The 26,689-nt window shown below is 34.6% G+C and overlaps 2 protein-coding genes across 3 annotated transcripts; both read right to left on the bottom strand.

Annotated features, from left to right (window-relative positions):
* Positions 1 to 5,283: 5,283 nt before the first annotated feature.
* On the bottom strand, positions 5,284 to 15,975 carry LOC129886084 (protein SEMI-ROLLED LEAF 2). 2 transcript variants are annotated; one of them, XM_055960612.1, is made up of 20 exons: positions 15,634 to 15,975; positions 14,990 to 15,128; positions 14,756 to 14,830; positions 14,554 to 14,669; positions 13,892 to 14,006; positions 13,068 to 13,196; positions 12,899 to 12,946; positions 11,684 to 11,868; positions 11,354 to 11,550; positions 10,583 to 10,866; positions 10,361 to 10,510; positions 9,595 to 9,984; positions 9,333 to 9,482; positions 9,082 to 9,160; positions 8,867 to 8,991; positions 8,291 to 8,482; positions 7,985 to 8,125; positions 7,162 to 7,305; positions 5,917 to 6,123; positions 5,284 to 5,651 (listed from the first exon to the last, which is right to left on the bottom strand). In XM_055960612.1, the coding sequence occupies exons 2-20, from the start codon at positions 15,122 to 15,124 to the stop codon at positions 5,535 to 5,537; spliced, it is 2,979 nt and encodes a 992-aa protein (XP_055816587.1). In that variant the 5' UTR covers positions 15,125 to 15,128; positions 15,634 to 15,975; the 3' UTR covers positions 5,284 to 5,534. The 2 variants fall into 2 exon arrangements, with proteins under 2 accessions (XP_055816587.1, XP_055816588.1); XM_055960613.1 differs by lacking the exons at positions 13,892 to 14,006; positions 14,554 to 14,669; positions 14,756 to 14,830; positions 14,990 to 15,128; positions 15,634 to 15,975 and having other exon boundaries at positions 12,899 to 12,996.
* Positions 15,976 to 21,095: 5,120 nt separating this feature from the next.
* LOC129886083 (uncharacterized) lies at positions 21,096 to 25,661 on the bottom strand. Its single transcript, XM_055960611.1, has 7 exons — positions 25,644 to 25,661; positions 24,462 to 25,040; positions 23,320 to 24,004; positions 23,141 to 23,241; positions 22,958 to 23,047; positions 22,274 to 22,401; positions 21,096 to 22,143 (listed from the first exon to the last, which is right to left on the bottom strand). Exons 1-7 carry the CDS (start codon positions 25,644 to 25,646, stop codon positions 22,026 to 22,028), a joined length of 1,704 nt encoding a protein of 567 aa, XP_055816586.1. The 5' UTR covers positions 25,647 to 25,661; the 3' UTR covers positions 21,096 to 22,025.
* Between the last annotated feature and the right edge of the window lie 1,028 nt (positions 25,662 to 26,689).

Below are 26,689 nucleotides of genomic sequence, written 5' to 3'. Positions count from 1 at the left end.
TGTCCCAATTGCTCCACCGCTCCACACAAAGATGGGTTCCCAGAGAAGATTGAGAATATCTGTTGGGTATGAATCTCCTTCTATTATAAAATATTTGGAACCTATGACTAGAGATTTATTTACGGCAAGATTCGTTGATTGTCATTTTGATGAATCAGTATACCCAACATTAGGGGGAGAACATAAACAGTTGAAAAATGAGATAGATTGGAATTCACTGTCTCTATCTCATTTAGATCCTCGAACAAATGAATGTGAGCAAGAAGTTCAAAAGATGATTTATTTGCAGAATATTGCAAATCAACTGTCGGATGCATTTACTAACCTTCCACGGGTTACTAAATCGCATATCCCAACTGCTAATGCTCAATTTCGAGTTGATGTCCCGATAGGACAACTTGCTCAGGCAAATGAGTCTAGGCCACGCTTAAAACGTGGAAGACCAATTGTTTCCAAAAATAAAAATCCTCAAAAAAGGAAAGGAATAAATGATCAAAATGATCATAATTTGGAGGCAAGTGCTCAAGAAGAACCCAGAGACACAATAAATGATAATACCACCGAGGATGTCCAAGTACCTGAAAAATAATGAGAATGAAGAAATCTCAATAAGTTATGTCTCGACAGAAAAATAGTCGAATCGAAATGATATTGTGGTCGATAATATTTTTGCTTATAATGTTGCCATTGAAATAATGCAACAAGATAAGGATCTTGAGCCAAAATCTGTCGATGAATGCAGACAGAAAAATGATTGGCCAAAATGGAAGGATGCAATTCAAGTAGAGTTAACTTTACTTGAAAAACGTGAAGTTTTTAGATCAATAATCCGAACACCTAAAGGTATCAAACCAGTAGGGTACAAATGGATTTTTATGCATAAACGAAATGAAAATGGTGAAGTCGTAAGATATAAAGCACGACTTGTAGCACAAGATTTTTCGCAAAGACCTGGTATTGACTATATGAAAACATATTTCCCTGTAGTGGATGCAATTACCTTCAGATATGTAATGAATTTGGCAGTTCATGAAAAGCTTGAAATGCACTTAATGGACGTGGTCACTGCTATTTATATGGCTCATTGGACCACGATATTTTTATGAAAATTTCCAAAGGATTCAAAGTGCCTGAAGCATACAAGGATTCTCGAGACAATTGTTCAATAAAGCTTCAGAAATCCCTGTACGGGTTAAAACAATCAGGGCGAATATGGTACAACCGTCTTAGCGAATATTTGCTAAAAGAAGGATATAAAAATGATCCAATTTGTCCTTGTGTCTTTATGAGAAGGTCTGGATATGAATTTGTCATAATAGTAGTATATGTTGATGATTTGAATATTATTGGAACTCCGGAAGAACTTTCAAATGCAGTAAAATATCTGAAAAAGAAATTTGAAATGAAAGACCTTGGAAAGACAAAATTTTGTCTTGGTCTACAAATTGAACATTTTACAAATGGGATATTTGTCCATCAATCAACATATACTGAAAATATTTTAAAGAGGTTTTATATAAATAAAGCACATCCATTGAGTACCCCAATGGTTGCGAGATCTCTTGATATTAATAAAGATCCATTTCGACCTTATGAAAATGATGAAGAGCTTGTTGGGGCTGAAATACCATATCTTAGTGCAATTGGTGTATTAATGTATCTTGCAAACAATTCTAGACTAGATATAGCTTTCTCAGTAAACTTGTTAGCAAGATTTAGTTCTTCTCCAACACGAAGACACTAGAATGGAATTAAGCATTTATTCAGATACCTTCGAGGTACCATTGATATGAGATTGTTTTACTAAAATGATTCCACGTCACAATTGATCGGTTACGCAGATGCGGGATATTTATCTGATCCTCATAAAGGTCGATTGCAGACAAGCTATTTATTTACATGTGGTGGTACAACTATATCATGGCGTTCAACAAAGCAAAATATGGTTGCCACTTCCTCAAATCATGCAGAGATAATAGTCATTCATGAAGCAAGTCGAGAATGTGTTTGGTTAAGATCAATAACTCAACACATTCAAGAAACATGTGGCCTTTCTTTAACAAAAGATGCTCCAACAATATTGTATGAAGACAATGTTGCATGTATAGCTCAACTGAAGGGAGGATACATCAAAGGAGACAGAACAAAACATATTTCACCAAAATTCTTTTTCACTCATGATCTTCAAAAGAAGGGTGAAATAGATGTCCAACAAATTCGTTCAAGTGACAATTTAGCAGATATGTTTATCAAGGCATTGCCAACTTCAACCTTTGAGAAAATGAGATACAAAATTGGAATGCGTCGTCTTCGAGATGTTAAGTGATGTTTTCATCAGAGGAGCAAAATACGCGCTGTACTCTTTTTTCCTTAGTCAAGGTTTTATCCCACCGGATTTTCCTGATAAGGTTTTTAATGAGGCAGGACTCAAGGCGTATTACCAGATGTGTGTACTCTTTTTTTCTTCACTAGGTTTTTTTTCACTGGGTTTTTCCTAGTAAGGTTTTAACGAGGCACAACATCCATGGATGTTCAGAATAACTATGTATAATGTTTCTTGTAAAGAAAAAAATTTAAGACACATTTCTCGTGAACATCCAAGGGAGAGTGTTAAAGAACAAATGGACTAATGGATTGTCCACTTGAAATATTTGTGGATTGTCCAGTTGAATTATTTGTGTGGATTGTCCACTTGAAATATTTGTTTAATTTAAGTGGTATTTTACTTCATCTTTTTTTGGCTATAAATAAGCCATCACTTGCAATGTAAGAATACACACAAAAAAGAAGAAAATTTATACTACTCTCTCTATATTAATACTTTCTTTATATTCTCTTGTTCTTCTTTCTTTATAAAATTGTCAAGTTAGTTAGTTTATAACAACTTAATTTAATAATATATACATTTAGCGGTTATTATTTTATAGCGCGGTCCAATAAAATAGTTATCCCTATAATTACCAAAAATAATTCACTCAACCCACTAGATAAACAATCTTCAGATTAACTGATATGTATCAGGGAACAAAGAACATATGTAGCTAAGGAGCAAATGATCTCGTCTCTTGACCATTTACAGTTTTAATTTTTTCTTTTCATTATAACCCCACGCTGCACGCCGACGTACCCACTGAGCCCATGTCTGCCAGCTGCAGTCATTCTAGTGTGCTTTCAACACCTCTCCCCTTTATATATGCTTAGAAAAAACTTAAGTGACAAGAGTAGATAGGATTTTTTCGGATAATCATAATGAACATGTATAACTATAATTTTTAAAAATAAATAGTGAATTTTTGTGTTATCAAATAAATATATTGAATTGGTAATATGTTTAATAACAATAAGTTAGTAATTTTTTTAAAAAAAATTCTAGAAATAATAAATAGATTTTTAATTAGAGATGAACCCAAACCAAATTCATTATTGAAATTCTTATCATTCAAGTTAAAATATATTGTTTGTAAGATAGCGATTATTGTTGGACTATGGCCATGTTCAGCCAAAGACCCATGGCCTAATCCTATTTATAAAAGGATTGAAATAATTTCTTCATTTGATTTCCAATCCTATTTGAAAAAGGTTTGGAATTATAATCCTATTTGGAGTTGGTTTTGGTTGTAGGAAAAATTATCACTCTATAAATAAAATGATTTGAGAGAATTATTCGATTGTTCGCTGGTAGTATCTTTGAGAGACATTAGGTACATAAGAGAAGTTTTTGAGAGAGCTTTAATCAAGAGAGAAGAGAGAAGAGAGAAGAAAAGGGTGTTTTCGCAATAGTTTTGCCTCTCCGATCAGCAACCTTCGAATTGCGTTTGCCGATTCATTATCCGTTGGATCGGGCTGAAATTTTTACCGAGTGTTTCTAACATTTTAGTGTTTGATTTGAACAGTGGAGATCGGATTTACAGGTCAGACACATCCCGTTTTAGGTCCCAAACAGTAGCCCTGTTTTGAGTGATTTTTCTTCCGATTACTTTTGTTGGTGTAGCTATTGCTTCTCCTTACTTGACAATTGTTGTGTAGCCATTTATGAGAATATTTATATCATATAAATTATATAATATAATGCATAACTATGTATTAGAAATGTATTTATACATTCATATACATTATTTATACAAAATTTTTATATTGTAGGTTGAGTTTGTTCAATCCCGACCAACTCAAAATCTCCTTTAAACAATTTCAAATTTTAAATATTAGTCTCTTTCAGTGTTTTCGATTTTATTGATATATTATTCAATATTCACGTTTGCAGCACTCTAATTTTAAAATCGAGCTTTGAAGAAGCTTTAATATAATGACTGATGAAGTTTTCCAATCTCAACCAGCTCAAAATCTCCTCTAAGCAATTTTAAATTTTATATATGAGCTGCTCTTAATATTTCAAGTTTTTTGATATACTATCACTCAAAACGATTCACGTTTGCAACAGATCGAAATTTAAATATTTGAACTTTGAAGAAGCTTTAACGGCTAAAAATAGGAGGAGAAGGAGATAGTGTTGCAAACATGAAGGAAGAAGAGAAGAAGAAAGGAAGCCGTGGATTTAAACGTGAAGGAAGAAGAAGCATTTCACTCGTAATATCAAACAGTTTACGAGTGAAATTTCATCAATCAGGAAAAAGAAAGATAAATTAAAAACACAACAACAAAAAAAAACAAGAATAAACATATATACATATATATATATATCAATTGTAAAGCTGAAAACAATTAGTATATACTTAAATTTTATTTGGTTGAAAATCATTTCCCGTGTCAATTTACGTACCAAAAAGAGCAGAGACAAAATCTTCCATTGGCCATTCCTCCCTTGAAGTTCTTCCCATATTGTTATATGGTCGATGTTGCTGCAGATCCGCTATCACAATAACTATAGGACTTAAAAACAGGATCAACAACTTCATTTTCTGTAATTCTCTCCTCAGATAAAAAGACAAAACTAACTTGATAATGAGGAGCACAGTCGTGCAAGCAAGTGATCATGAACCTGCTGGCAGCTTATTTATTCAACATATCTGAGTTTCCATTTGATCACATCGTGCAGTAGATAAGCAGGACGATTTTCGAAATTAAAAACTTTATTCTTTTTCTGTTTGATGCGAGCTCTGGACAAATCGCAGGTCTTATACAAGTAGCTAGCAAGTCTAGGCACATCACGAATTTTGAGAACAAAGAGAGGACTTCGTACATATCAATTAAGCACCAGAAAGCAGGAAAAAAGTAAATTAAAACTCCATCCAAATTGTAAGAGACATTTGAAAAGATCAGAGGAGCTGGAGTTGTAAAGCAAGCCTAGTTATAGAGGACTAACATAAGTTAGAATTAAATACAACTTAGTAAAACTGCGGTTTACAACAATGATACAACAAAAGTACACCTTAGTAATACAAACACTCGATAAGCTGGGGCATGACAGCTCCAGAGTTGGAATTAAAGCAAAAGGGTTAGCTAAACCTACTAGTCGATCACTAGCTAAATGTGATGTCATTTACAAACTAAGGTGCAGTTGCATTGTGTGCATCGATCTAACCTCTAGCTGCTCTAAGGAAGTTATCAAAAGGGCTTGCTGGAGGTAGCCTCAATGCTAGCCATGGTTCATTTGATAGTGGAGGTCCTCTAACAGGTCCATCTTCTTGAAGTATCTGCAGCAAACACAAGTTGTGGACATTAAAACATACCATATAGATATCAATATCAAATACAAGAAAGCAAAAAGTCTAGACTTAGAACGCTGATGGCATAGTAAGGGGCATAATTAAAGACTCGAAAAAAGAACAGAAACAACTTCTACACTGGAGACAGAAATTAAATCATATGAGATCATGTTTGTTCTCAAACTCTCTGTCGAGGGATTCAAAATAGAACACGCATGAAGGTCTAGTTAGAAGACAGTTAACGCAAGATCACCTTAGCAACAGCTGATGGCCCATTTGCAGGGAAGGCAGGATACACCATACCAGCTGCTTTTGCACAATGATTTTCATGAGCTAACCAATTAGAGAGTTTCTTTCTGGAGTCTGTGCCAAGAGATTCACATTGACTAGCAATGGTATCATATGGAAGTGGTGAAGTTGAAACAGATGAACCAGCTACTTGACCAGCCACCTCGAGTGCCTGAGAAAAGAAACCAACTTAAGGAACAATAAGGAGAATTCTATTTGATTGACTTGTTTCTTTCAAATCCCGTAAAAGATCATTAAGTTTGTGATTTATCTTCTTTCACACATTGGACCAACCAAAACTATGAATACTTGTACTTCGTTCATATCATCGGTTTAGTTTTCTGTCTCTAGCTTCAATTTTTAATAAAACCTAACTATATCACACTCATGTCAAACACTGGCAGTGGTCATAGATTAAAGATACCAGTAAGGGAGCGGAAGTTTCCCTTGTCTTACAAGGAAAGACGTGTGAAAATTGTTTCCAGAGAAAAAGTAGGTAAGAAGACCTAGAATAATATTGGATGATGTAATCCATCTCTTGAACTTGACAGGAGATGCAAATATGAAGCTAACTTTATAGATAACTCGAACACGAGACCAGCTTTAACATAACTAGGCATAAATTTAACAATTTTGTTTCAGATTAACTCACATTTTCTCATTTTGCAGGATGTCGCATTAAATGAGAAAGCATGTTTATTTCAAGTTTATATGTTATTCCTACTAATTAAAATTACATGAATCTTACACAATTTCAGACAAGAGACTTGACGCTCAGAAAAGCTTTGCTTTTACGTTGGATCAAATATGGGAGTAATAGACAACTTTTCAAAAAAACATTCACAACTTTAGATTGTTGTTAAAATCAAAAGGTGAAATCTATTTGCAGAGAAATGATATCATGCAGCATCCCCTAAAGTAGTATTTGACACATTGTTATGAATCGCGAGTTACCTCTGTAATTGATTACATGAAAGATTTTCCTTCTCTTTAAACTAATTTGCACTTTCATTAATAATGTGGCAGTAGTCGGATTAAACAGGCAAATCAAATATTAGTCACACCTCCCTAATCTTGTTTATAGCTAATGAATTATTTTAGCTCAACTATATTCTCCTTCTACAAACAAGCTCATCTCTAGGGGTACAAACAAGGCAAATAGACAGATGCATGTGAGGGGACACAAATAAGGGGTTGTGGGGAAGATTACCGATTCAAGAAGCTGTCCAATGCTCACAACATGAGACATCGAAGGAGATGGAGACATAGGAATTCTGGGAACAAATCTGGTGATGTCAGCAATTGAGGATTCACTTACTTTGTCATCCTCTACAAACGAATTCAGATAAAATTCCTGCATCAGTAAACGACAAACATATAAAGATGTTGTGATTCAAGGAGATGAGAGCATGTATTAACAACAGGGAAGCTGTTAGCAGACACTGGCATTAAACTAGGGAATGATATGGACAGATTTGTTTGGTACTTCTCCATCCCATTTTATAGGGCCTTGTTGACTGGGCACATAGTTGAAAAAGAAAAGACTATTGAAACTTGTGTCTAAAACAAGCCAGACATTTGGGTGGCTATAAATAATCTCATTAAGGGTAAAACGAGAATTTTAAAGTTAAAAGTATTTCTAAATATAGAAAGGCGTCATTCTCTTATAAGGACATGCTACTCCCTCCGTTTCAAGTTACTTGGCCCTTATACAAAAAAATAGATTTTTCTTTTTACTTCTCTATTTCATCCAATACTACCTTTATCATTAAATAACTACATAAAGTACTACTAGTCAAAGTTAGATTTCCAAAGCATAATTAATAAGGTTAATTTAGTAAAATAAACCCCTGATACATACTTTCTTAAGGGGAGTGTCTAGTCAACATGGGTCAAGTAAAATGAAACGGAGGGAGTAAAAGGAAAGTGCCAGATAAATTGGATCGGGGGTGGTGGATATTAAATAATGATGAACACTAAACCAGCATCTATGTCAAGCTACAAAGACTTATGTGAATGCTTGATGAGCATACCTCATCAAATGAAGGTGAATCTCTGGAGTGTGATCCTGTTTGGACATGATCCATGTCAACCATTGATTTTAGACAAAAGATGAAAGTATCATCAGGTGTGAAATCCTCTGACAGCTGCTTGAATACGTCATCTTCCTCAACCTAAGGTACACCCCAAAAGAATAAGTAAGCACGCATAGGCAGGACCAGGGCCCAAAAAAGTTCATTTGCGATTATTTCTATACCTTTTTCCTTGCTGGAAGGGGAAAGCCAGAGTTTAGTTAAGAAATAAAGAAGTATACATCGAATTTACAAGATAACTAGTACCTCTGCAATGCTAGACAAACAGTTAACTAAGATGTCCTTTATTATCTCATGACACTCTTGAATTTTGTTCCGCAATTCTGATAGTGATGATACAGCTGCTTCGTTATCAGCTGCAGAACCATATTTTCTCACATCTGCGTGAGGCTTCAGGTACACTTGATAACCATCATTGATACCCAGAAATGGATCAACCTAACCATGGAGGGGATTTTAACAGCAATATGTTAAAACAAATTTGTTAAACAAACATGGTATTAGAGATGAAACGCCGTTTTCTGTAACTTGTTCAACAACAGTAAAAACTTTTACTTCCAAAATGGTGCAATTATAACTTGTTCAACAACAGAAATATAGTTTCTGTTTCGATAATGTAGACTGTAGCAATCAGAACTTGTTCAACAACAGAAAAATAGTCTTTTATATTTCCACAATGTTGCAAATATCTTATCAATCAAAATTCTTTTTAGTGAAAAAGCAAAGATAAAACCACCTTGTTTGCATTAATTCTTGGTAACAGAAAATGTAGCCATGACTTTGAAATGAAATCAATGAAAGTTTATCCTAGGGAGTACTCACACCAAAATCCCGCAATGTTTCAAGTAAAATATTCAGTTCAGTTATCTGATAAATCTTCGCCAAAAATGCTAACATTGCAGCTGATAACACAAGAAGTGAACGCTGGTATGCTGGAGGCAACAATCCTGAAAGAAGACACTCACAAGGTAACTGTAATTCACTTTGACCAGATACCCATGAGTTTTTTAGTAGCTGCAAAAAATACAGTTCCATACCATTATTAGGGTCCAGGGATAACTTCATAAGTGATAGAGGAAGCTGACAAAAGCGGATCAGTAAGTTATTGTTGGTTTTCTGCAACAACAAAAAATTGACAATCATGAGCATACATTAGATACAAAGATGCTAAGAGAAAGCACTTAAACCCTGCATGGAATTGTGTTCACTCAGACCTTTTATAGTTTTTTTTAGTTTTTTCTTTTATTTTTGTTTTTAGCATCACAATGTGAATAACCTGAATGCTCACCTTAACACGTGAAGTAATAAGTGTTAAGCAGAATGACTGAACTATAGCTTCAACATTTGCAGGTAAATTATCTGGCATGTTGGCTTGTAGCCAGAGGGCTGACAGCAACTGGACAATTTGATCCTTGTTTAGCTTCAGAATGTATGGTTCCTGTGTCAACCAGTTAAAAGCATCCTTCAGTGAGCCAGAAATTAGTGAAAATGCAAAAAGAGAAAAAAATAGAATAAGAAAGTGATATTAGTTAAATTAGTAATGTTCTTACACCCTCATTCAAGCAACCAACTGATACAGCTGTACAATCAATCATAGAACTAAATTTTTGAAACTTCGGTGAACTGTTTAGGGCCAAACCCTGCTTGTGTTCCTCATCAACATTATCTCTCTCCTTTAAATCATCTTGAACACCATGCCCTTCCTTCAACTTAATTCCATCCTTTTCCTTTCGAAGCTTCTCAAGTAAAGAAGTAATTGACACAAATGTAGATGTGCCGTTGGCATTCCATCTCCTTGTGTGGTTGGCTATGTCATGTCTAATATGGTTAGAACTTGGAATTAGGAGAACAGAAAAGATGTGGTGTCCTCCAATCCGTATTTCAACGTCTGGATGCAATGTCACTTTCAGTAGCTGAACAAACAGCTCCTCAGGGAACACCTAAGAATTAAAAGATAATGAAATACAAAATAATTCTTTTTGAAACACAAATGATATAGAAGCCGAACACACACTTCAATTCAATGAGAAAATTTCATTGTTCCCATTGATATCACTTGCCAGTTTCCATGAAAAGATGAGAAATCATGTACGGCAGTAAATATTTCCATTTCCATTAGAAAACATAAAAAGAACAATTCACATCCAACACTCTGTGAAGATTTTATTCTTTAACCTCAGACATTGTTGCTTTAAAACGACAAAAAACATGCGAGAAGCCTAAAGCTCAAATGGAGGAAACATATTTTCCGGCAAACAAGCTAACCTGCAATGTAAGAGGACCCAACATGTGATGAGAAAGAAGGCAATTACTTACCTGCTGACATCGTGAAACAACAGATGCTAACGAGATCATATGAGCAAGAATGATCAAGGATCCCATTGTAGCCCTGGCAACCACTTTAAGAGAGGGCAACTTCTCCAGCATCATTGCCATCATATCAAACAGTGGTCGTGCATCAACAATCTAATGGAAAAATCTGTTAATATCAGAAATACAAAGGCCTATCAAAATCACTCATTAACTAACATAAATTACCCCTTTAGCAGTTTCTAGAAAGCATTCTTGGATGGATGTTTGAAGTGCAAGATTGAAGTTAAGCTCTTGGTCTTGAACTGATTCGACAGTTGCTTGAAGGCTCTTACGCAAATGTCTGCACAAGTCACCGACAAATCGTATGTCTGAGAGACTAGCTCCCAATCTAATGAGTCGAGCCAAAGCAGTAGCAGTTTGAATGACAAAAGACTTCATCTGAGGATCATGTGCCACATTCTTGTGGTCTAAATGACGAATTACACCAGTTAAAATCAATTGTTGATTTCCTGAAATCCACAAGAATGAAGAACATTTAGATGCCATCAAGTCTATTCCAATATTTGTGCCAATGTATAGAATTATGATGACTTCAACAAAAACAGAGTTTAAGCAATATACTTTTTAGTGTTAGATGGTGAATAACAGATATCAGTCATTGACCCACCAGTTTAAGTAATATACTTTACAGTGTTTTTTGTTATTTACCTTCTTCTCCAGAACACAATGAGGGAAAGCAGGTGTAGTAACTTTTTCTATATGCAAAAGGAATATCTATGAAGAAGATAATACGGAGCAGAAATGCAATGGGAAACCCATCAAAGAAACACCTGCTTTACAAGTGACATCTGGTTATGCAACTGTACACTGATGAGCAAAATGTACCAAGAATCTCCACTATGGAGACAAGATGAGGAAAACTTGTCCAATGCGGCCACATCAGTACACCAGGGATAATGACACCAAGGTTCAAGAAGCAATATATTGGCAGATTACCTGAACTTTCAACAAAGTAGATCATATCGGAGAGAACCATCACAGCCAATCCATGTGGAGAAACCCAGTGCCTCCCATGATCAAAATGGACAAACATTGGATCTAACACCCTGCGCATTGTACTGCTCTCTTCGGCCAGGTCAGCCATCCTTCCAAGACAAATTTGAGCCCATACTTTTGGTGTTTCAATTTCTTCTCTGTAGAAACAATTTGAAGCAGAAAGATCAAAAGGCAGGAAGATAAAGCGATTAAAACAGATATCATCGCATTAGTAGCAGTGCGATCAGCTGGTAAGAAAGCCAACTTATTTGTGGATTTAGCGGCACAAACCTTGTTAATAAAGATGGATCTTTCTTATCAGGTCTGGGTCTGATTTGGCAAGGACCATATTCACTACCAACAGCTCTACCTTCAGATCTAACAACTTCATCCACCCAATTGTGATGTGCCTCCCCTCGTTCAAAGTCTTCATTATGCATTTCAGGCTCATAATTATCCAGAGTCACATGAACAATCTGCACGAGATGATATAGAACTTCAATGATGACTAGTTATTGTCATTTGTTAACAAAAGATAAAACATTCTGATAAGAAATCATCCATACACGGATAATTCCTAGCCAGCAAAATCTAGAAAAACCAACTAGAATGAAAAATCAAGACAATGCATTTTTTCCTAGAGCTGTAGAGACAACCCAAGCAGATTCACAGAGATTTGCACTTGGTCCGACTAATACTGAAAGCACAGCCATACTTGGTACAATTAGCATATGTGCTATGTGTCGAGCATGAACTCAACTTCAGTAAGTTCCTCCAAGGTTGAGCTCAAGCTCAACTCTGCTTGGTTAGACAAATGAGCTGAGCTGAGCTCAGGTTCGAGTCCATCAAAGAAACTAGTTAGAGATGGAGCTCATTCAGTCATTTGTGAGTTTTGTTCAAGCTTCATTTTCTTTAGTAAATCTTTTAAATAAAAACAACACTCACACAGTAAATAGAAATAATCAATTTCCTATTGTATCACTTGGACTTGGGGAGCCGGAGAGAAAACAGATTATGCCCCTGAAAGAGTAGGAGATCTTTCATATTCACGAAGGAAAATACGGAAATAGGTGATACTAAGCTCAGATCATTTTATTGAGCTATACAATAAGCTCGAGCTCATATTGTTTAACAAACAAACAGATCTTGTTTTTCCTGAGATTGTTCATGAACATTTCAGTTCATTCACTGGTTTAGTTTTCACTTGAAAGTTGAAAGCCAATGACCATGAATAACTGATGTATTAGATCAGCAATAAATGCAAAAAAGCAAAGGATAGTGACTCTTAGGAACTCATCCAAGGTGGGAAAACAGATTTACATTACTATCCACAACATATCACTGTCTATTTCAGAAAACCTTTATATCAAATCTCACAACAAAGATGCATGAAATGTGTTCTGGCAAATGAAGAGTACGTAACATTTTCAAAAATAGGGAACAATAACTTAAACTACAAGGAACTAGAACATCTCGTACTAGAGAGAGAGAGATCACTCTACTAACCTCATCAAAATCAACAAATATATGAGAGAACTCAGCCATGAACCAAACCTGCAAAGGTGACGCAGGTCCAACTAAACATTCAGCAAAAAGAAGAATTGCTGCAAAATATAAAGCAAACATTGTTAAAACAATGGCTTTTGACCCAAACATAAAAGTAGTTTCACAATACCATGGCAGAAAGACATTGCAAACTTGATGCCCTCAAGCTGCGCTTTTCATGTTCTTCACCAGTCTCCCGTGCCAATGAACATACTTTGGGAACCAAAGTTTCTATGTTATATGTGTATGTTCCATCTACCTGCTTCCAAAATAAGATGGTAAGTAATTTTACAAAAAAAAAGAACCTAATGTCAATCTTTCAGTTAGTGCAGAATGACTCTGGGTTTACCATAACTAGGAAAAGCGGTAATTGTACAAACAAGAATCTTGGGAAATAAAATTCTACAAACCAGCTGATAAAAATGGGCAAGATACTCATCTCAGATAACATATATAAGATGAGCTTAACACTGGATAACTAACGTGGTATGCTCATCGATACAAGTGAGAGGAAGAACCCAAGCATACTGTAACACACTTTAAATTCAATAACACAACCTTCCACTACCAAAATAACATAGTTTAGCAAACCGAACTATATTGTCATACGTAGAAATGAGTAGACGGTAACAAAAGCAGCACTAGCTTTAACCTCCCCTATAATTTGTTGGGGTTGCTCAGAAATGAATATTGAATACTGAGTACCTCTTTTGGAACCAAAAGAATCTTTTAAGGTGAATTAATCAGCAAAACTTCTTAATCAACCAGAACAGCACAATGTGAAGAATACACAAATAGACATTCCAGAACTTTACTTTTACATCTCAATGAACGTATTTATGTAATTATGTTACATATTAAGTAATAAACTACTCATTAAACAATCAAATTGATACCCCAATAGAGAAACTGACAGTATATAAAGCTGCATTCATCAATATTTTCATTAATCACCTGACTATAAATAAACCTGGTCAGGGTCTGGCAACCAGTAATCCTGATAGCATCTCTCTTAGAGTCATCCAGCAGTTCGACAACCATGTCTAAAAGGCTAGAAGCAAAATATGCCCTGCAGATACACAAATTGGTAATATATCACATCCCTAGAAGATAAAGTGGAGGCTTACTCCAGTTATCTAGCACAGGTTTGGCCAAACCATGAGAATCTAAAGCATTACATAATAGAATCAGACTACCAGTAAGCATATCACCTGCAATACAGACTTAATGAAGAGATAGCCTATCAAAGCTTGGTATAATATGGGATTAGTTAGATGTTATGTATTATGTGAACCTGCAAGCTACAACCATTGATTACATGCAGCAGCGTAATGGTAAGGAAAGCTCAATTAATGATAGACAAATATCAAACTCGAAATTGTGGCATGCATAATTTGAAGATTTTTCAAATTATTGTTCTTACACTTCAATTGAAAAAGTGCCTAAGAAATTAAAGAATAATTGTGGGAAATCTAAAACATAGAAAGGTTAGATGAAGATGAAAGAACTAAGTTCCATTCTATCATATCCAGGAAAGTACTAGAAGAGAATAATCTTGGGGTTTAAGCTGGTATACTTCACCGAAATAGTTATAAATATTGATGATAATAACTCACATTTGCTCTTTGCACATGCAAAGCAACTTATTGTACACCTCAGCAATGACATTGATAATTTTAATGTGCTCACTTCGCAGCTCTTTGAAGCATCTCTCTTCAAGATACTTCGCGATCTGATCAAGGAAAGCCACAACATGTTTAAAGGATACAAATTTTACAGAGAGGGTTTACATCCACAGGCAGTGAAGAAAGCCAATACCTTGGGGATTCTGAAAGGGTTTTTTGCTGCATATTCGCATAATTTCACTATTTTCCTGTCATTAGGCGAGCCATCCTGCATTCACAAGTTGCAGAGTAATTGAATGTTGTCATCACAAGTACCAACAAACCAGATTCATGGATTGACAGTTGGCTACTCTTTATATCTTTTCTTCTCAAGCATAACAAAGCAGTTACTAGTTAAACCTCAAGAAAACTGAAACCATGTACTTACTGGTGATTTAGGGAAGATTTCAGCTAGCAATTTCTTGTAACGCTTCACGGGTTGTCGAGATCGAGACCTCATAGCAGGACAACAAATGCACATGTTCCCACATGCTGGGAATAACTTCCGTGAAATAAATCCCATTTCCCTTCAAATTTCAGAATAAACAAGTAAAATTTCTCAGTGACTCAGGAATAACAAAAGAACCCAAACAAGAATAGCAACATACACAAGCAACTCAAAACTCAAGCCAAAAGCAAAATGCAGTAAAGAAAAGATCAATCAACCAACAAGAAACGGTAATAAAAGTAAAATAAAGAAGAAAACTTCTGATAAACAGAAGCCAAAAGCGTGAAAAACAAGAGCATTAGTGACAAGACAGAGAAGGATTAATCAAGCTTACAAAAACAAGAATTGCACAATCACACCAAAGAACACAACGAAATTAAAAATTAACAGGTATAAAAATGATCAACAATGCACCCCCAAGAAAAAAAAATAACACCAAGAATTAAAAAAGAAGCAATAACCCAAGAATAGAAAGAAAAAAAAACACAACATTTCAACTTCATTAACCCATAAAAAAAACAGAAAAAGGAATTACAAGAACAAATACACAGCAAATACTAGTAAAAAAGTAAAAATTAACATACCTTCAACTACAAAAGAAGATCCTGGGAGTGAAAAAAAAAAAACTTCCAGTGAAGGGGTTTCAAGAACTCCCAACAATGGTTTCAACTTTGAGAAAAAGAGCAAAATGGGAAGTGAAGAAAGAAAGAAAGAATTTCAAGAAACCAGACAACGCCGCGTGGATTTTGAGGAAGATTTCTTAAAACGAGGAAAGAACAACATGGGCTTGTTTAGGTGGGGGAGTGGGGTTAATGGAGGGGATGGTGGGTTCAAGAATCAAAGACTGGTAGTAGTAGAGTGGACGAGTAGGCAGCGGGGAGAAAGAGAGAGATCACGTGATTGTCAGGTCACTTATTTGTGTTAAAAGAAACTTGCTTTTCTATTTCAACACAGGTCCCCTATATATCCTTGTAATTTTCTTTTTCAAAATTTTGAAATAATATTCAACTTTTTGTTTCTTTTTTTCTTTTCTTCTGTTTTTTCAATGCTCTTAATTGACTCTCTTTGGACCAACAAACTTTTAGGGCCTGTTGGGAAAGTTGTTAATTGAATTTGGTATAATTTAGTGTAATTATATTATCTGATATATTTAATTGGTTATATAATTACATGGTCAGTATAGGTAATTAGTTGTAATTGATAGAAAATAATTACATTTTCTAATTCTCACGAGAAACTGTGAATTGGTGTAATTACAAGCAGATTAATTTTTTAAATTTTTTTTATTTCTATTTTTTATTTTTTTATTTTAATTTATTTTTATTTTAAATTCTTATTATATTTATTATTCTAATATTTTCTAAAAATATATTTTTTATTTTTATTATTTATATTTCATTTCGTTCTCATTCTCAGTCTTTACTTCATGTGATTCCGTCTAATTTTTCTTATTATCTTATGAGCCGAGGGTCTTTCGGAAACAGCCGTCCTACATTGGTAGGAGTCAGGTCTGCGTACACTCTACCCTCCCCAGACCCCACGATGTGGGATTTCACTGGGTTGTTGTTGTTGTTGTATTTATTTTTTTCATTAGCATAACTTTGTTAGTGTTCTAATTTTTAACTTAAGTAGAAGTCATTGTTGAATAACGTCATAGACTTATGTTTTTCTTTTCTTTTAAATCATATTTATCTACGTTATATTGATATTTGATATAAGAGTAGTATTGTGTTAAAAAAAATATTTTGAATTTAGAACTTATGTTATATTTTCAGTTTAATTTATTTTAGTAATATTGACTTGATATTTTACATTGCAGGTCATTTATTCTCTAGTTAGATTTGATAGATTATCTTTTTCTCAAATATTTTAATAATTTTATGACTTGTATTTATAATATTAATATTTTTGTCAAACATACATTTCATGATGCTCAAAAAAAATTATATTTTTAGTTTTAATGATTAATTTAATAAAAATATACTAATTCAAAATATAAATCAATTATTTTTTATAATATTAGATTGTGGCAAACAAACAGGTCATCGTAATTATTAGATTGTGTAAGTACTAGGCTGATAATTACTACCCTAGTAATTTTCAATTCCCATGTGGCTTTCCAAACAGACTTTTAGTTTCTTGTTATTGTGTTTGATCATATATTTTATCTGGAAAAATTATTATAATAATAATAATATTTTACTCATTTAAATTTCACAAGCTAAGTCCAAAAAGGATAAAATATACGTAGACATATCACTATCTCATAAAGTTTTACAAGTGAAACTTAAGAATCTTTAAATGTTTTTGGCTATTTGTAAAAATTTGATCCAAATTTATGATCAAATATTAGCTTAATCGGTGATTTATATATGATGTCACTTTTATAAGAGAGTGTTTTATTTTCAACGTAGATTTTTTCTTTTTAATTGTGTTTTCTTTCATCCATTACCGTTAGCGCAACTGTTTCAATATAAATATTGAATGCCAAGTGAAAAATAAAAGAAAAAGGATTAAAAATATCTTGAATTATTCTAAATACCCTTATTGTTAGTTACCTAGCTCAAAACTATTATTTATGCTAACAGTTGCTCCAAAATAAGGAAGTATAAATTCTGCCCTTGAACAATTTTACTATTAGGCATCTGTTATTGTTTCCGAACATGAACATGAATCTTTCGTTACATAAAGGGGGCAGTCCGGTGCACTTAAGTGCCCGCTATGCACAGGATTCAGGAAAGGGTCCGACCACAAGGGTCTATTGTACGTAGCCTTACCTTGCATTTCTGTCAGAGGCTGTTTCCAAGGCTTGAACCCGTGGTCACATGGCAGCAACTTTACCAGTTACTCCAAGACTGCCCTTAATATGATAAAAGGAAAAAAAAATCAAATTCAATTACATTTTAATATATTATATACTTACTATTACTTTAAGTTGTCTCAAATTTCAGTTGAGTATTTAATAGTTTTAAAAAAGAAACCAGGAAACAAACACTTATATAATTGAAAAACTAATGTTGACAATTAAACGTTTTATTACATACAAATTGACATCATTGTCTTCGATATATGTTTTTGCTCTTGCAATTAACTTGTCCCAAACCTTAAATATAGGGCAGAATTGCCCCATTTTATAGTTCAACGGTAAAATTGATCTTTTTTCTTGTTTTAAAAGTAACCATTAGTCAAAAGGATATTTTAAAACTAATTTACTGATGTTTAGAATACTCTTTTAGCCTAAAATATAACGGAGAATAAAATTCAGCTATTTTAAATTGTTCAAAATATTTTTGACCTCTTTCCAAAACTAAAGAAAAAAAAGTCTGTCTTGGTGGAAAAGAAGTTTGAAGGAAAGGGATTCTCATGGATATGATTCCTCTTCCTGGTCTGCAACATTTTTGAATTTTGATATGAGTAGAAGTACTTTTTAACTTTATTATAGTTTTTGGTGGAAAATATATATTTGGTTGAAATATCCAATCAATTGTCTCTCAATGTTAGTACTATGTTTAATAACTTTTTAGATGAGAATTAACTACACACCTTTTCTTTTCTACAAAAAGTATATAAGATGAAATTGTGTTTTAGTAAAAACCTTTAAACACCTAAGCTAACTATGTACTTTTTGCTTTATATTAAGCGTAAAGTTCACTGATTATGGGAAAGGAAAAAGTGTCTAAATTAAACAATTTTCCTTCACCTCAATCTTCAAATCAGGGGCGGAGCCGCCTAATGGTTAGGGTTTTGAATCTCTTTCATGGAAAATTATATTATTTATATATGTTTAAAATAATTTTTTATGTATATATATTAGACGTCGCACTCTCTTCGACAAATTCATGTATCTATTTTTTAAAATTTTGAACCTCTTAATTAAAATCTTGGCTCTGTCACTACTTCAAATATATATGTTACAGAAAATATTTTTAGATACCATTAAGAGGACATTATAAATTGGACCTCATTGACCACCTTATCATTTTACTTTTACTTTTTCCTCTTTTTGTATTCTTGATTAAGATCACAAACCTAAACTTGAAAAATTTTGTTAAACAAAATAATATAGTACAGCTTTTCTTCATCAGCACATCAAATGTTTGATTTTACTACCTAATAAAAAAATAATTGAAAAATCAATGAAAAGAGTTAATAGATAAATATCAGAGTTGTCCATGCAAAAGATTAATTGTGTCGATCTCAAGTGAACATCAGTGTGCATGACACGTTATGCCACAATTGATCATAAATTTGTTTTATCAAAACACTTGCAAAAACAATCAGCCAAATTGCATTATTAATTAGATACAGTAATAACTAGTCAATGTACTTTGAGACAGACTTCTTATTTTAATTTAATAAACATAGTATATATGGATGTAATTGGTCCAATTATCTTTAATTTGTCGGCGACACATTCTAGTAATTTTAATGTTGATGCTTAAAAATTAGTGGCGGAGCTATTTTATTTAAAAATAGTCAATTTTAATTCTCTTTTAGTAAAAATTCTAACTCCACTATCGTCTAAATAAACTATTCCGACTGATTAACAACTTAGACCAAAATGAATTTTCTATAGTAGTATCCTTGTATAATAAGTAAAGCTAGAAAGGGGCCTCAACTGCCCATTGCCAACCCTATTAAATAAAATGTACACATCAAGAACATGATTTGAAAGATACCTAAACTATATTTACTTGAATTTGGACCCTCCTCAATTCACCAACCCCCCCCCCCCCCGCCATCACTTCCCCTGGACCACAAATCTCTCTTATTCCACCATTATTCACCCACCCCTAATGATTGACTAATTAAATTGGACATGCATGTTTAGATCAAGTCCTTAAGTACAACTCAAATGCTTACATAATTAATTTGATACACTCCATTTGGATTTTGGACCACCTTTGTAGAGGACAAATAATAAAGATATTGTTTCCAGCACAATAATGTTTGATTTTACAGGTCACCACAGTAAAGCAACTTTTAAAGGCCTGTTTGATCATTCGATACAAAATCGTGATTTAAAATTAAACTAATTTGAGATTGAAGTTTTGCTTGAACATATAAATTAAATTTTTTAAGTTGTATTTTTTCTTATAAACATGAAAACCCTACAAGTTGTGAAAACTATCAAAAAATTTCTAATTTTTCTACAATCTTACCAAATGAATAAACCATAGCTCATAACCAAGATATTGGAATATCATGACTCATAAGGCATCGTATTGATGTATTGCATATCTTCATGTTCCTTTTATAAATAAATATTTGCGATTACAAACTTTCAAATGCACATAATTTTATAAAGAGTCACTAGTCAACAATAGTAGTAGCTAGTTATTCTTTCATATAATCTTTTTACATGGTACAAACAATCTTTTCACGCCGAGCATAAGTCTTTTTTTTTTTGCAACATTTAAAATATAATGACAATAGTTTTTTTACAAAGTATAAACTCATGAGTCAAATTTTACATTTTAAAAAAATTAAAAACATGAGTTTGAAATTCCAAATCACGTTTTTTTTGAGAATTTGGAATATGAAATCACGATTTCAAGTGGCAGTGTCAAAAACTAATTTGAAAATTATATGATATAAAATTACATGTCCAAACTTAAGCTAAGATGACATTTTCAGCTTTTCCTGTCTCAACCAAGGAATCTCCACAAGTTGGTTTCAGTCTCCCAATGGGTGTATTTTACATCGCTCCCAATGTGCATTTGACACGGGGTCTCTTTTTAATCTTCATACACTAAAATATGATGATAAAAACGATGGCTTTTTCCATACCAATAGCACCAGAAGATCACCTCCATAACCAGATGTTAAGATCAAAGTTTACAGCTTCAGGATTGAGGTTCTTGGGTTCAATTTCTCTGCTGGAATATACTTGACTTGTATTTAATGATTTTTTTGCATTGTGTGAGTAATGATTTAGTCAAAAATTACTTCTTAGTAAAATACAACTCTCATAGAATTTCTCCAAAATAACTCCATAATTGAAACGTTAGATATTGGCTTCACAAAACAACTAGCTGATCCAATCTTATGGTTAAAACGAAATGAGATGCTGATGCAAATATACGGTATATATACATTCTTGCTTACATTCTTCATAAGCAAATAACGTCTTCAGGCCTTGAATCCTGAGTGTGCCTTTTACATAATTCCAGGAAGAATGACAACATTGAATACAACAACAACAACAACGACCCAGTGAAATCCCACATCGTGGGGTCTGGGGAGGGTAGAGTGTACGCAGACCTGACTCCTACCAATGTAGGACGGCTGTTTCCGAAAGACCCTCGGCTCAATAAAAGCATAGAAAAAGGTCAGACAATAATATTAGAGTAAATAAGTAGATGACAAATACGGTCCAAACAATCCTTGAGTTCCATAGCTCTGCAGCATGACCGTTCTGAACACCATGTATCCTTATGTACCCATCTGCCATCTCTGGCGTGGGCAATGTCACCAAACACTGGATCGCGGATATCATCCTCAGCACTTCCATTCCCCATCAGCCTAATCTTATTGGTTCCAGAGGAGACCAAGAAAGATTTCTTCGTATACTTTTGTTCACTCTTCCAAGTACAAATTCTTGAGCATTTCCATTCAGAAAGCGCAATGTAGATATGTGTGATTGTCCCACTTTAAATCGCACGGACAAAAGACTCCATTATCAGATATATGGTGGCTTTATGAAACTATTTTCCACATACTAGAATCTTGGTAAATGGAACATAGGCACAATGATGCTAACTGGATCGACAAAAGTGCTAACTGTACAATGAACAACTTAAGCTGAAGCCATAGATTATGCCAGCTGGAGTATGAGAGAAGAATCAAAAGATGGTATGTAACACAACCATTGTTTTGCAGTTCCCACATGAATCTCTACAAAAGGAAGTCCAAGTGCCCATCAGCATCAGGGCTGTGAGAGCTCTGCTCAGCAAGCACTCAGAGGTTGAATCTTCTAACGTATTGCCTTGTAGCACTGGAGACTGCAAAGAGGCAGTTTTGATTTGGAGTCTCTGTATTTGTATGTATTCACACAGGATGGACCAGCACATTTCTCGCGAGGAGGTGGATAGCTGAAAACCCAAATCAATAGGTTATACAAATTAGTGATCAGTATTTAAATAAGAAAGGGAAAAAGGTCCCCGAGCTATAAATTCTTAAGCATAAATTTCATCATAAGCATTTTGTACTATAGATCATCACCTGCAAGCCTTAGGTTCAAATATGCTTGGGAGTCCCATCTCATTAGGAAATGTCACAACAGTACCAGAAGGACCCATGACCCATCTGATAGAATTTGATGAAAGTGCAGTAGCTGTTCCAGTCCTCTCCTGAATGCATAAAAATGTGCACCAAAGAAAAACTGTTGAAATATAAACTAAAGAGTGAAGTGCAGAAGAAAAATTTAACATTGCATCTTTTGACTCCTCAACAAGGAAACTCTTTAAAGAATAACAGCTTCACCCTGACAAATTAGCATTACATGAAAATGGCCACACATGATCTGGACGTGCTCATCTAAGGATGTCATAGACACTTTAATAGACGATGCAATACTCTTCCAAAGGAGTAAGGAGAAGAAGTAGCAGAAGGGAAGAAGAAAATCTTTTTGCCGTTGTTGGGGATGGTGACCCAAGGAAAGTGGGACTGAAGAACTGAGTGAACAAAAAGAAAGTGTTCCTACAGATGGTCAAGAAGGGACGGAGAAGACTAGAAAAAGAAGGAAGAAAATTAAAAGCAGAAACATAGAAAACAGAAGATAATAGCCATAAGTGCTAGATTTCGACCCAAAAAACAAGTTCTTGGGAAATTGCCAAAAACTATAAGTAGGAGGGGCTACATCAAACTTTAAAATTTCAAAATGCTTTACTTGCGTCGTATTCTCACCTGTGCTAACTCCTCTCGTCGTTTCTTAAGTTTATCTTCTCGCTTTTTCCTACTAGAATCTTGACTGAGGATTTTCCTTATTGCTTCAGCCTGCGAAAAGCTATTTATGTTTACAAAGCTGTATGGAAACTACTTGGACAATGAAAACATATAAGCCCATAAATTTGAGTAAGATGTACAAACCTCAGACTCTCGAGCAGCCTTTTCAGCTTGCATCCTGCGTCTTTGTGCAGCCTCATCTTTCTTCAACTGCTGTTCCACTTCAGAGAGCTTCTCCTTTTGTTCTGCAACCAGATCAAACTGAATTTATCAGTTGATCTTCAGATGAAATACGTAAACCATAGAAGACATGTAATACTCACTTTTAGGTGGTGCAGGTGGAAGTCCATGGGGAAATTCAATTGCACTCGAGCCTGCACCACAAGAAATCTCTTTTCCAGTTTGAAGTGCCCGCTGGCGAGTAGTCACAGCCATTTTCCTCCTATCATCTACTAAGATATCAGTGAATTCCTTTAATTGTTTCTTCTTCTTGGGTACTAACTCAGTACCACAAACCACTGCTTCTTCATAGTTGGAATCCTGAGATGCTCTTTCAGAATTGGATTTCTTAATCCCTTTAACTGCTTTAAGCGAATTGTAATCACTCAGATCTGCACCATAAACATTGCTAGTTTGACTTAACGCCCTTGATATCTTCCGCTCTTTTCTGCATCCAACTTCATCATCATCCTCATAGACAGCACTATAAGCAGCAGAGTATTTGGAAGACCTGAGCTTCTCCAGGTAACGGATCTCATCATCATCATCCTCAGTGTCTTCATCATCCAATGTTTCACCGGACAAATGTCTTTTAAGCAGAGACTTGCTTTTATGAGCTGCCTCATATTTTCCAAATTGCTTCAAAGGGGCAATCTGCCCAGGTAACTGATCTGTCGAGGAATCCACTCTCCCAATGCTAAAACCAGTTTTAGCAAAATCCTTCCAGGGGATACCTCGCAAGCCAATTGCCTTTCCACTATAAGAGGAATGATGTCCACCTGTATTCTGCTGTGAATTTAAGAACCTAAAATTAGCCTCGAAAGCCATCAATCATCAGTAAGTCTTTCTGCAGACTGCTAAGGAAGTGGTATGATGGGTGACAAGTCACATTCTTATGGACTCAGTTGGTGCTTTTATGTTTAAACTTCTATCAAAGGATAATAACATGCAAATTTGGATATTACAGCCACGAAAAGGTGAAAACTACTTAAAGGAGCTAAAAAATTGCTCATGGGACAGGCAACAGAAACTCTAGAAACTTTTCAATTAGACAAGCTCATTCAAGGCAAGTTGGGGATAGAAAGACCCAGTCTTCTGGGCAACATCTAGCAAATACCAATTGTATGCTGCCCCATTTCTTTACTGTTAGACCAAGGTGCATTCCCAATCAGTATGATGCACTTCTAAAGTTTCATAGAGCACATGTGTATAAAGGAGTTATAACAACAGGAAAATAAATAAGGACCTTGGGTTCCCATGTTTGTGGGACATCTGAAGAGGAGGAAGACTTCATTGAAGAGGACCCAGCAACAGAAGTGTGTATTGTTCTTGTAACACCACCAACCTTGAGTTTCACTTTCCTGACTTTGCTGTCATTCCCAGCTCCATCTGATACCACTCCTGGCAGTACAGAATTGTTACTGCACATCACAGTTCCGCTTTTGGGATCTTCTTCCCGAGATGTTGTTAGGTCTCCTTCACTAAATCCACTCAAATCTATCTGACCATCCTTTTGCTCAGAATCACTGGAACAGGAGTCTCCATAGTTTCCACCTTCGACACCAAGCTTACCAGCAGCCTCAGCTTCACTGAGGTTACTATAAGATGTTCTTGAAATATTACCATGGTCAGCATTATCACAACTTGACGCTTTGCTCAAACTATCAGATGGTGGCGTTGACGAAATGGATGAATTATCAGGACAATCCAGATGCAACTGGGAATCCTTTTGAGGACGTCGATACAGATCAGTTCTCTGTTTCCTAAATGAGTTGCCCAACCCAAAGCCATTGAAGTTATCCATAGAAATACGCGCAAATTGCTGCTGCAGCATTAGGCAAAAGATACAGATTAAAACTTAGCAGGACCAATCTTCATATACATGGTAAAATAGGAATGGCTCTAACCGAAACCGTACACATACATAATTAGAAATTTCTTTCACTAACTAATGCTAAAAATCCTTTGTAAAAAGACCTAACATATGGCAGCAAAGACAGAATAAACAATTTTAGGGTTACCAACGATTATAGATTGACATAAAGCAAAAATCTGGTTCTCAACTAAAATGCTATCAAAAAGATTCTGGCGAAGTAACACCAAATTAACAGACCACTACATAAACTTTTAGGCCAAATTCCAAAATAGACTCTGGATAAATGTAGCCAAAATAACAAAGATGTTGTTGAGAAAGTGAAACAGTTGAACTAATCAAGAAATCAAACACAGCATCCTAGAACAACTCCTTTCCACTCAAAAGCAAGAACCTTCACTCTAAAATTTAAGTCCAATTTAAATAGGGATCGCATAAATAAATACCGTAAAGAGTTGCAAAAGAAATTATCTACGTATACAACTCCAAAACCACAAAACTGTACTGAAGAAGATTTAAAGAAGCAAGAAAATGAAGTTAAGGCTGAAGCTTTACCATTCTGGGGTTTCACCCACTAAAACAAAGGCAGCAAAAAAACATAAACTTTACCTTCTCAGCCCCCTTGAGATAAAACCCTCGAGAACCCTAATAAGATCGAAAACGGAGGGACTAGCGTTGAAGGGCGGCGTTGCTGTATAGTTGAGAACCACGTGGCGCCTTCCCAATCGTCTTCTTGCTCCCCCCCCCCCCCCCCCCAGCCCCCGGTAGTCTATACTCTGTTGTCACAACCAAAAAGCTCCTTTTTCAATTATATATACTTTCCACGCGCAATTTAACTTTAATTAAATCACTTTAAGCCGTTTGGACATGAAAGCATCGGAGTATTTCATAATCAAGTTTAGACATTTTAGGATCATCATTTTAATTATTTTTTTATATAAAATTTGACCAATAAGTTTTTTTAAAAAATAAATAAATAAAACTCATTATTTTAATTTTTACAAAAAATATTCATATTCGACATTAAAAGACTATTCATATCATGTTAAAAAGTTATATTAAAAATAATTAGTTATTATTATTATTGACTAATAATTTTTTATAAATTATGTGCGTGCAAGTTTATTAAGCAAAAAATTATTCATAAAAGAAACAAAATATATCTGATTTATCAATGTGGCGCTTTGATATATTATGATATTTTGTTTATGAGGTATGATTTGCAAATAATATTATGATATCAGATAGATTAGCCAAATTTGCCTCCCATAACGATCTCGGGATGCATTTTGACATTTTTCACTTTTTGCCTAAGGATGCAAAAGGGCCCTATCTAGGGCTGGGCGTTCGGTATTCGGTTCGGTATTTTCAAAATTTAGATTCGATAATTCGGTAATCGGTAATTCAAAGTATATACCAAATACCGAACTTTCAAACTTCGGTTCGGTAATTCGGTAATCGGTAAATAAAAATTCGGTTCGGTACGGTATTCGGTAATACCAAAATTTCTGCATCTTATAAGATCAACACAAATGCAAGCATTTTTTTTTACAAGATAAGTAGCCACAAACCATCATAAAATAAAACCTAAAACTAAAAGC

This window comes from Solanum dulcamara, chromosome 4 (assembly GCF_947179165.1).
Source record: "Solanum dulcamara chromosome 4, daSolDulc1.2, whole genome shotgun sequence".
NCBI classification, from domain to species: Eukaryota; Viridiplantae; Streptophyta; class Magnoliopsida; order Solanales; family Solanaceae; genus Solanum; species Solanum dulcamara.
Note: the sequence above shows the minus strand (reverse complement) of the source record. Positions and strands in the feature narration are given on the sequence as shown.

Coding starts and splice junctions, on each gene's coding strand:
- LOC129886083 (XM_055960611.1), bottom strand. Junction 23,048..23,140: donor AGGCTGCTCGAGAGTCTGAG/GTTTGTACATCT, acceptor AGCTTTTCGCAG/GCTGAAGCAATAAGGAAAAT. Junction 22,402..22,957: donor GACGAGAGGAGTTAGCACAG/GTGAGAATACGA, acceptor TTATGCATTCAG/GAGAGGACTGGAACAGCTAC.
- LOC129886084 (XM_055960612.1), bottom strand. CDS start 15,124: ATGGGATTTATTTCACGGAAGTTATTCCCAGCATGTGGGAACATGTGC. Junction 9,985..10,360: donor TTGTTTCACGATGTCAGCAG/GTAAGTAATTGC, acceptor TTTAATTCTTAG/GTGTTCCCTGAGGAGCTGTT. Junction 6,124..7,161: donor TTGGACAGCTTCTTGAATCG/GTAATCTTCCCC, acceptor TTCTTTTCTCAG/GCACTCGAGGTGGCTGGTCA.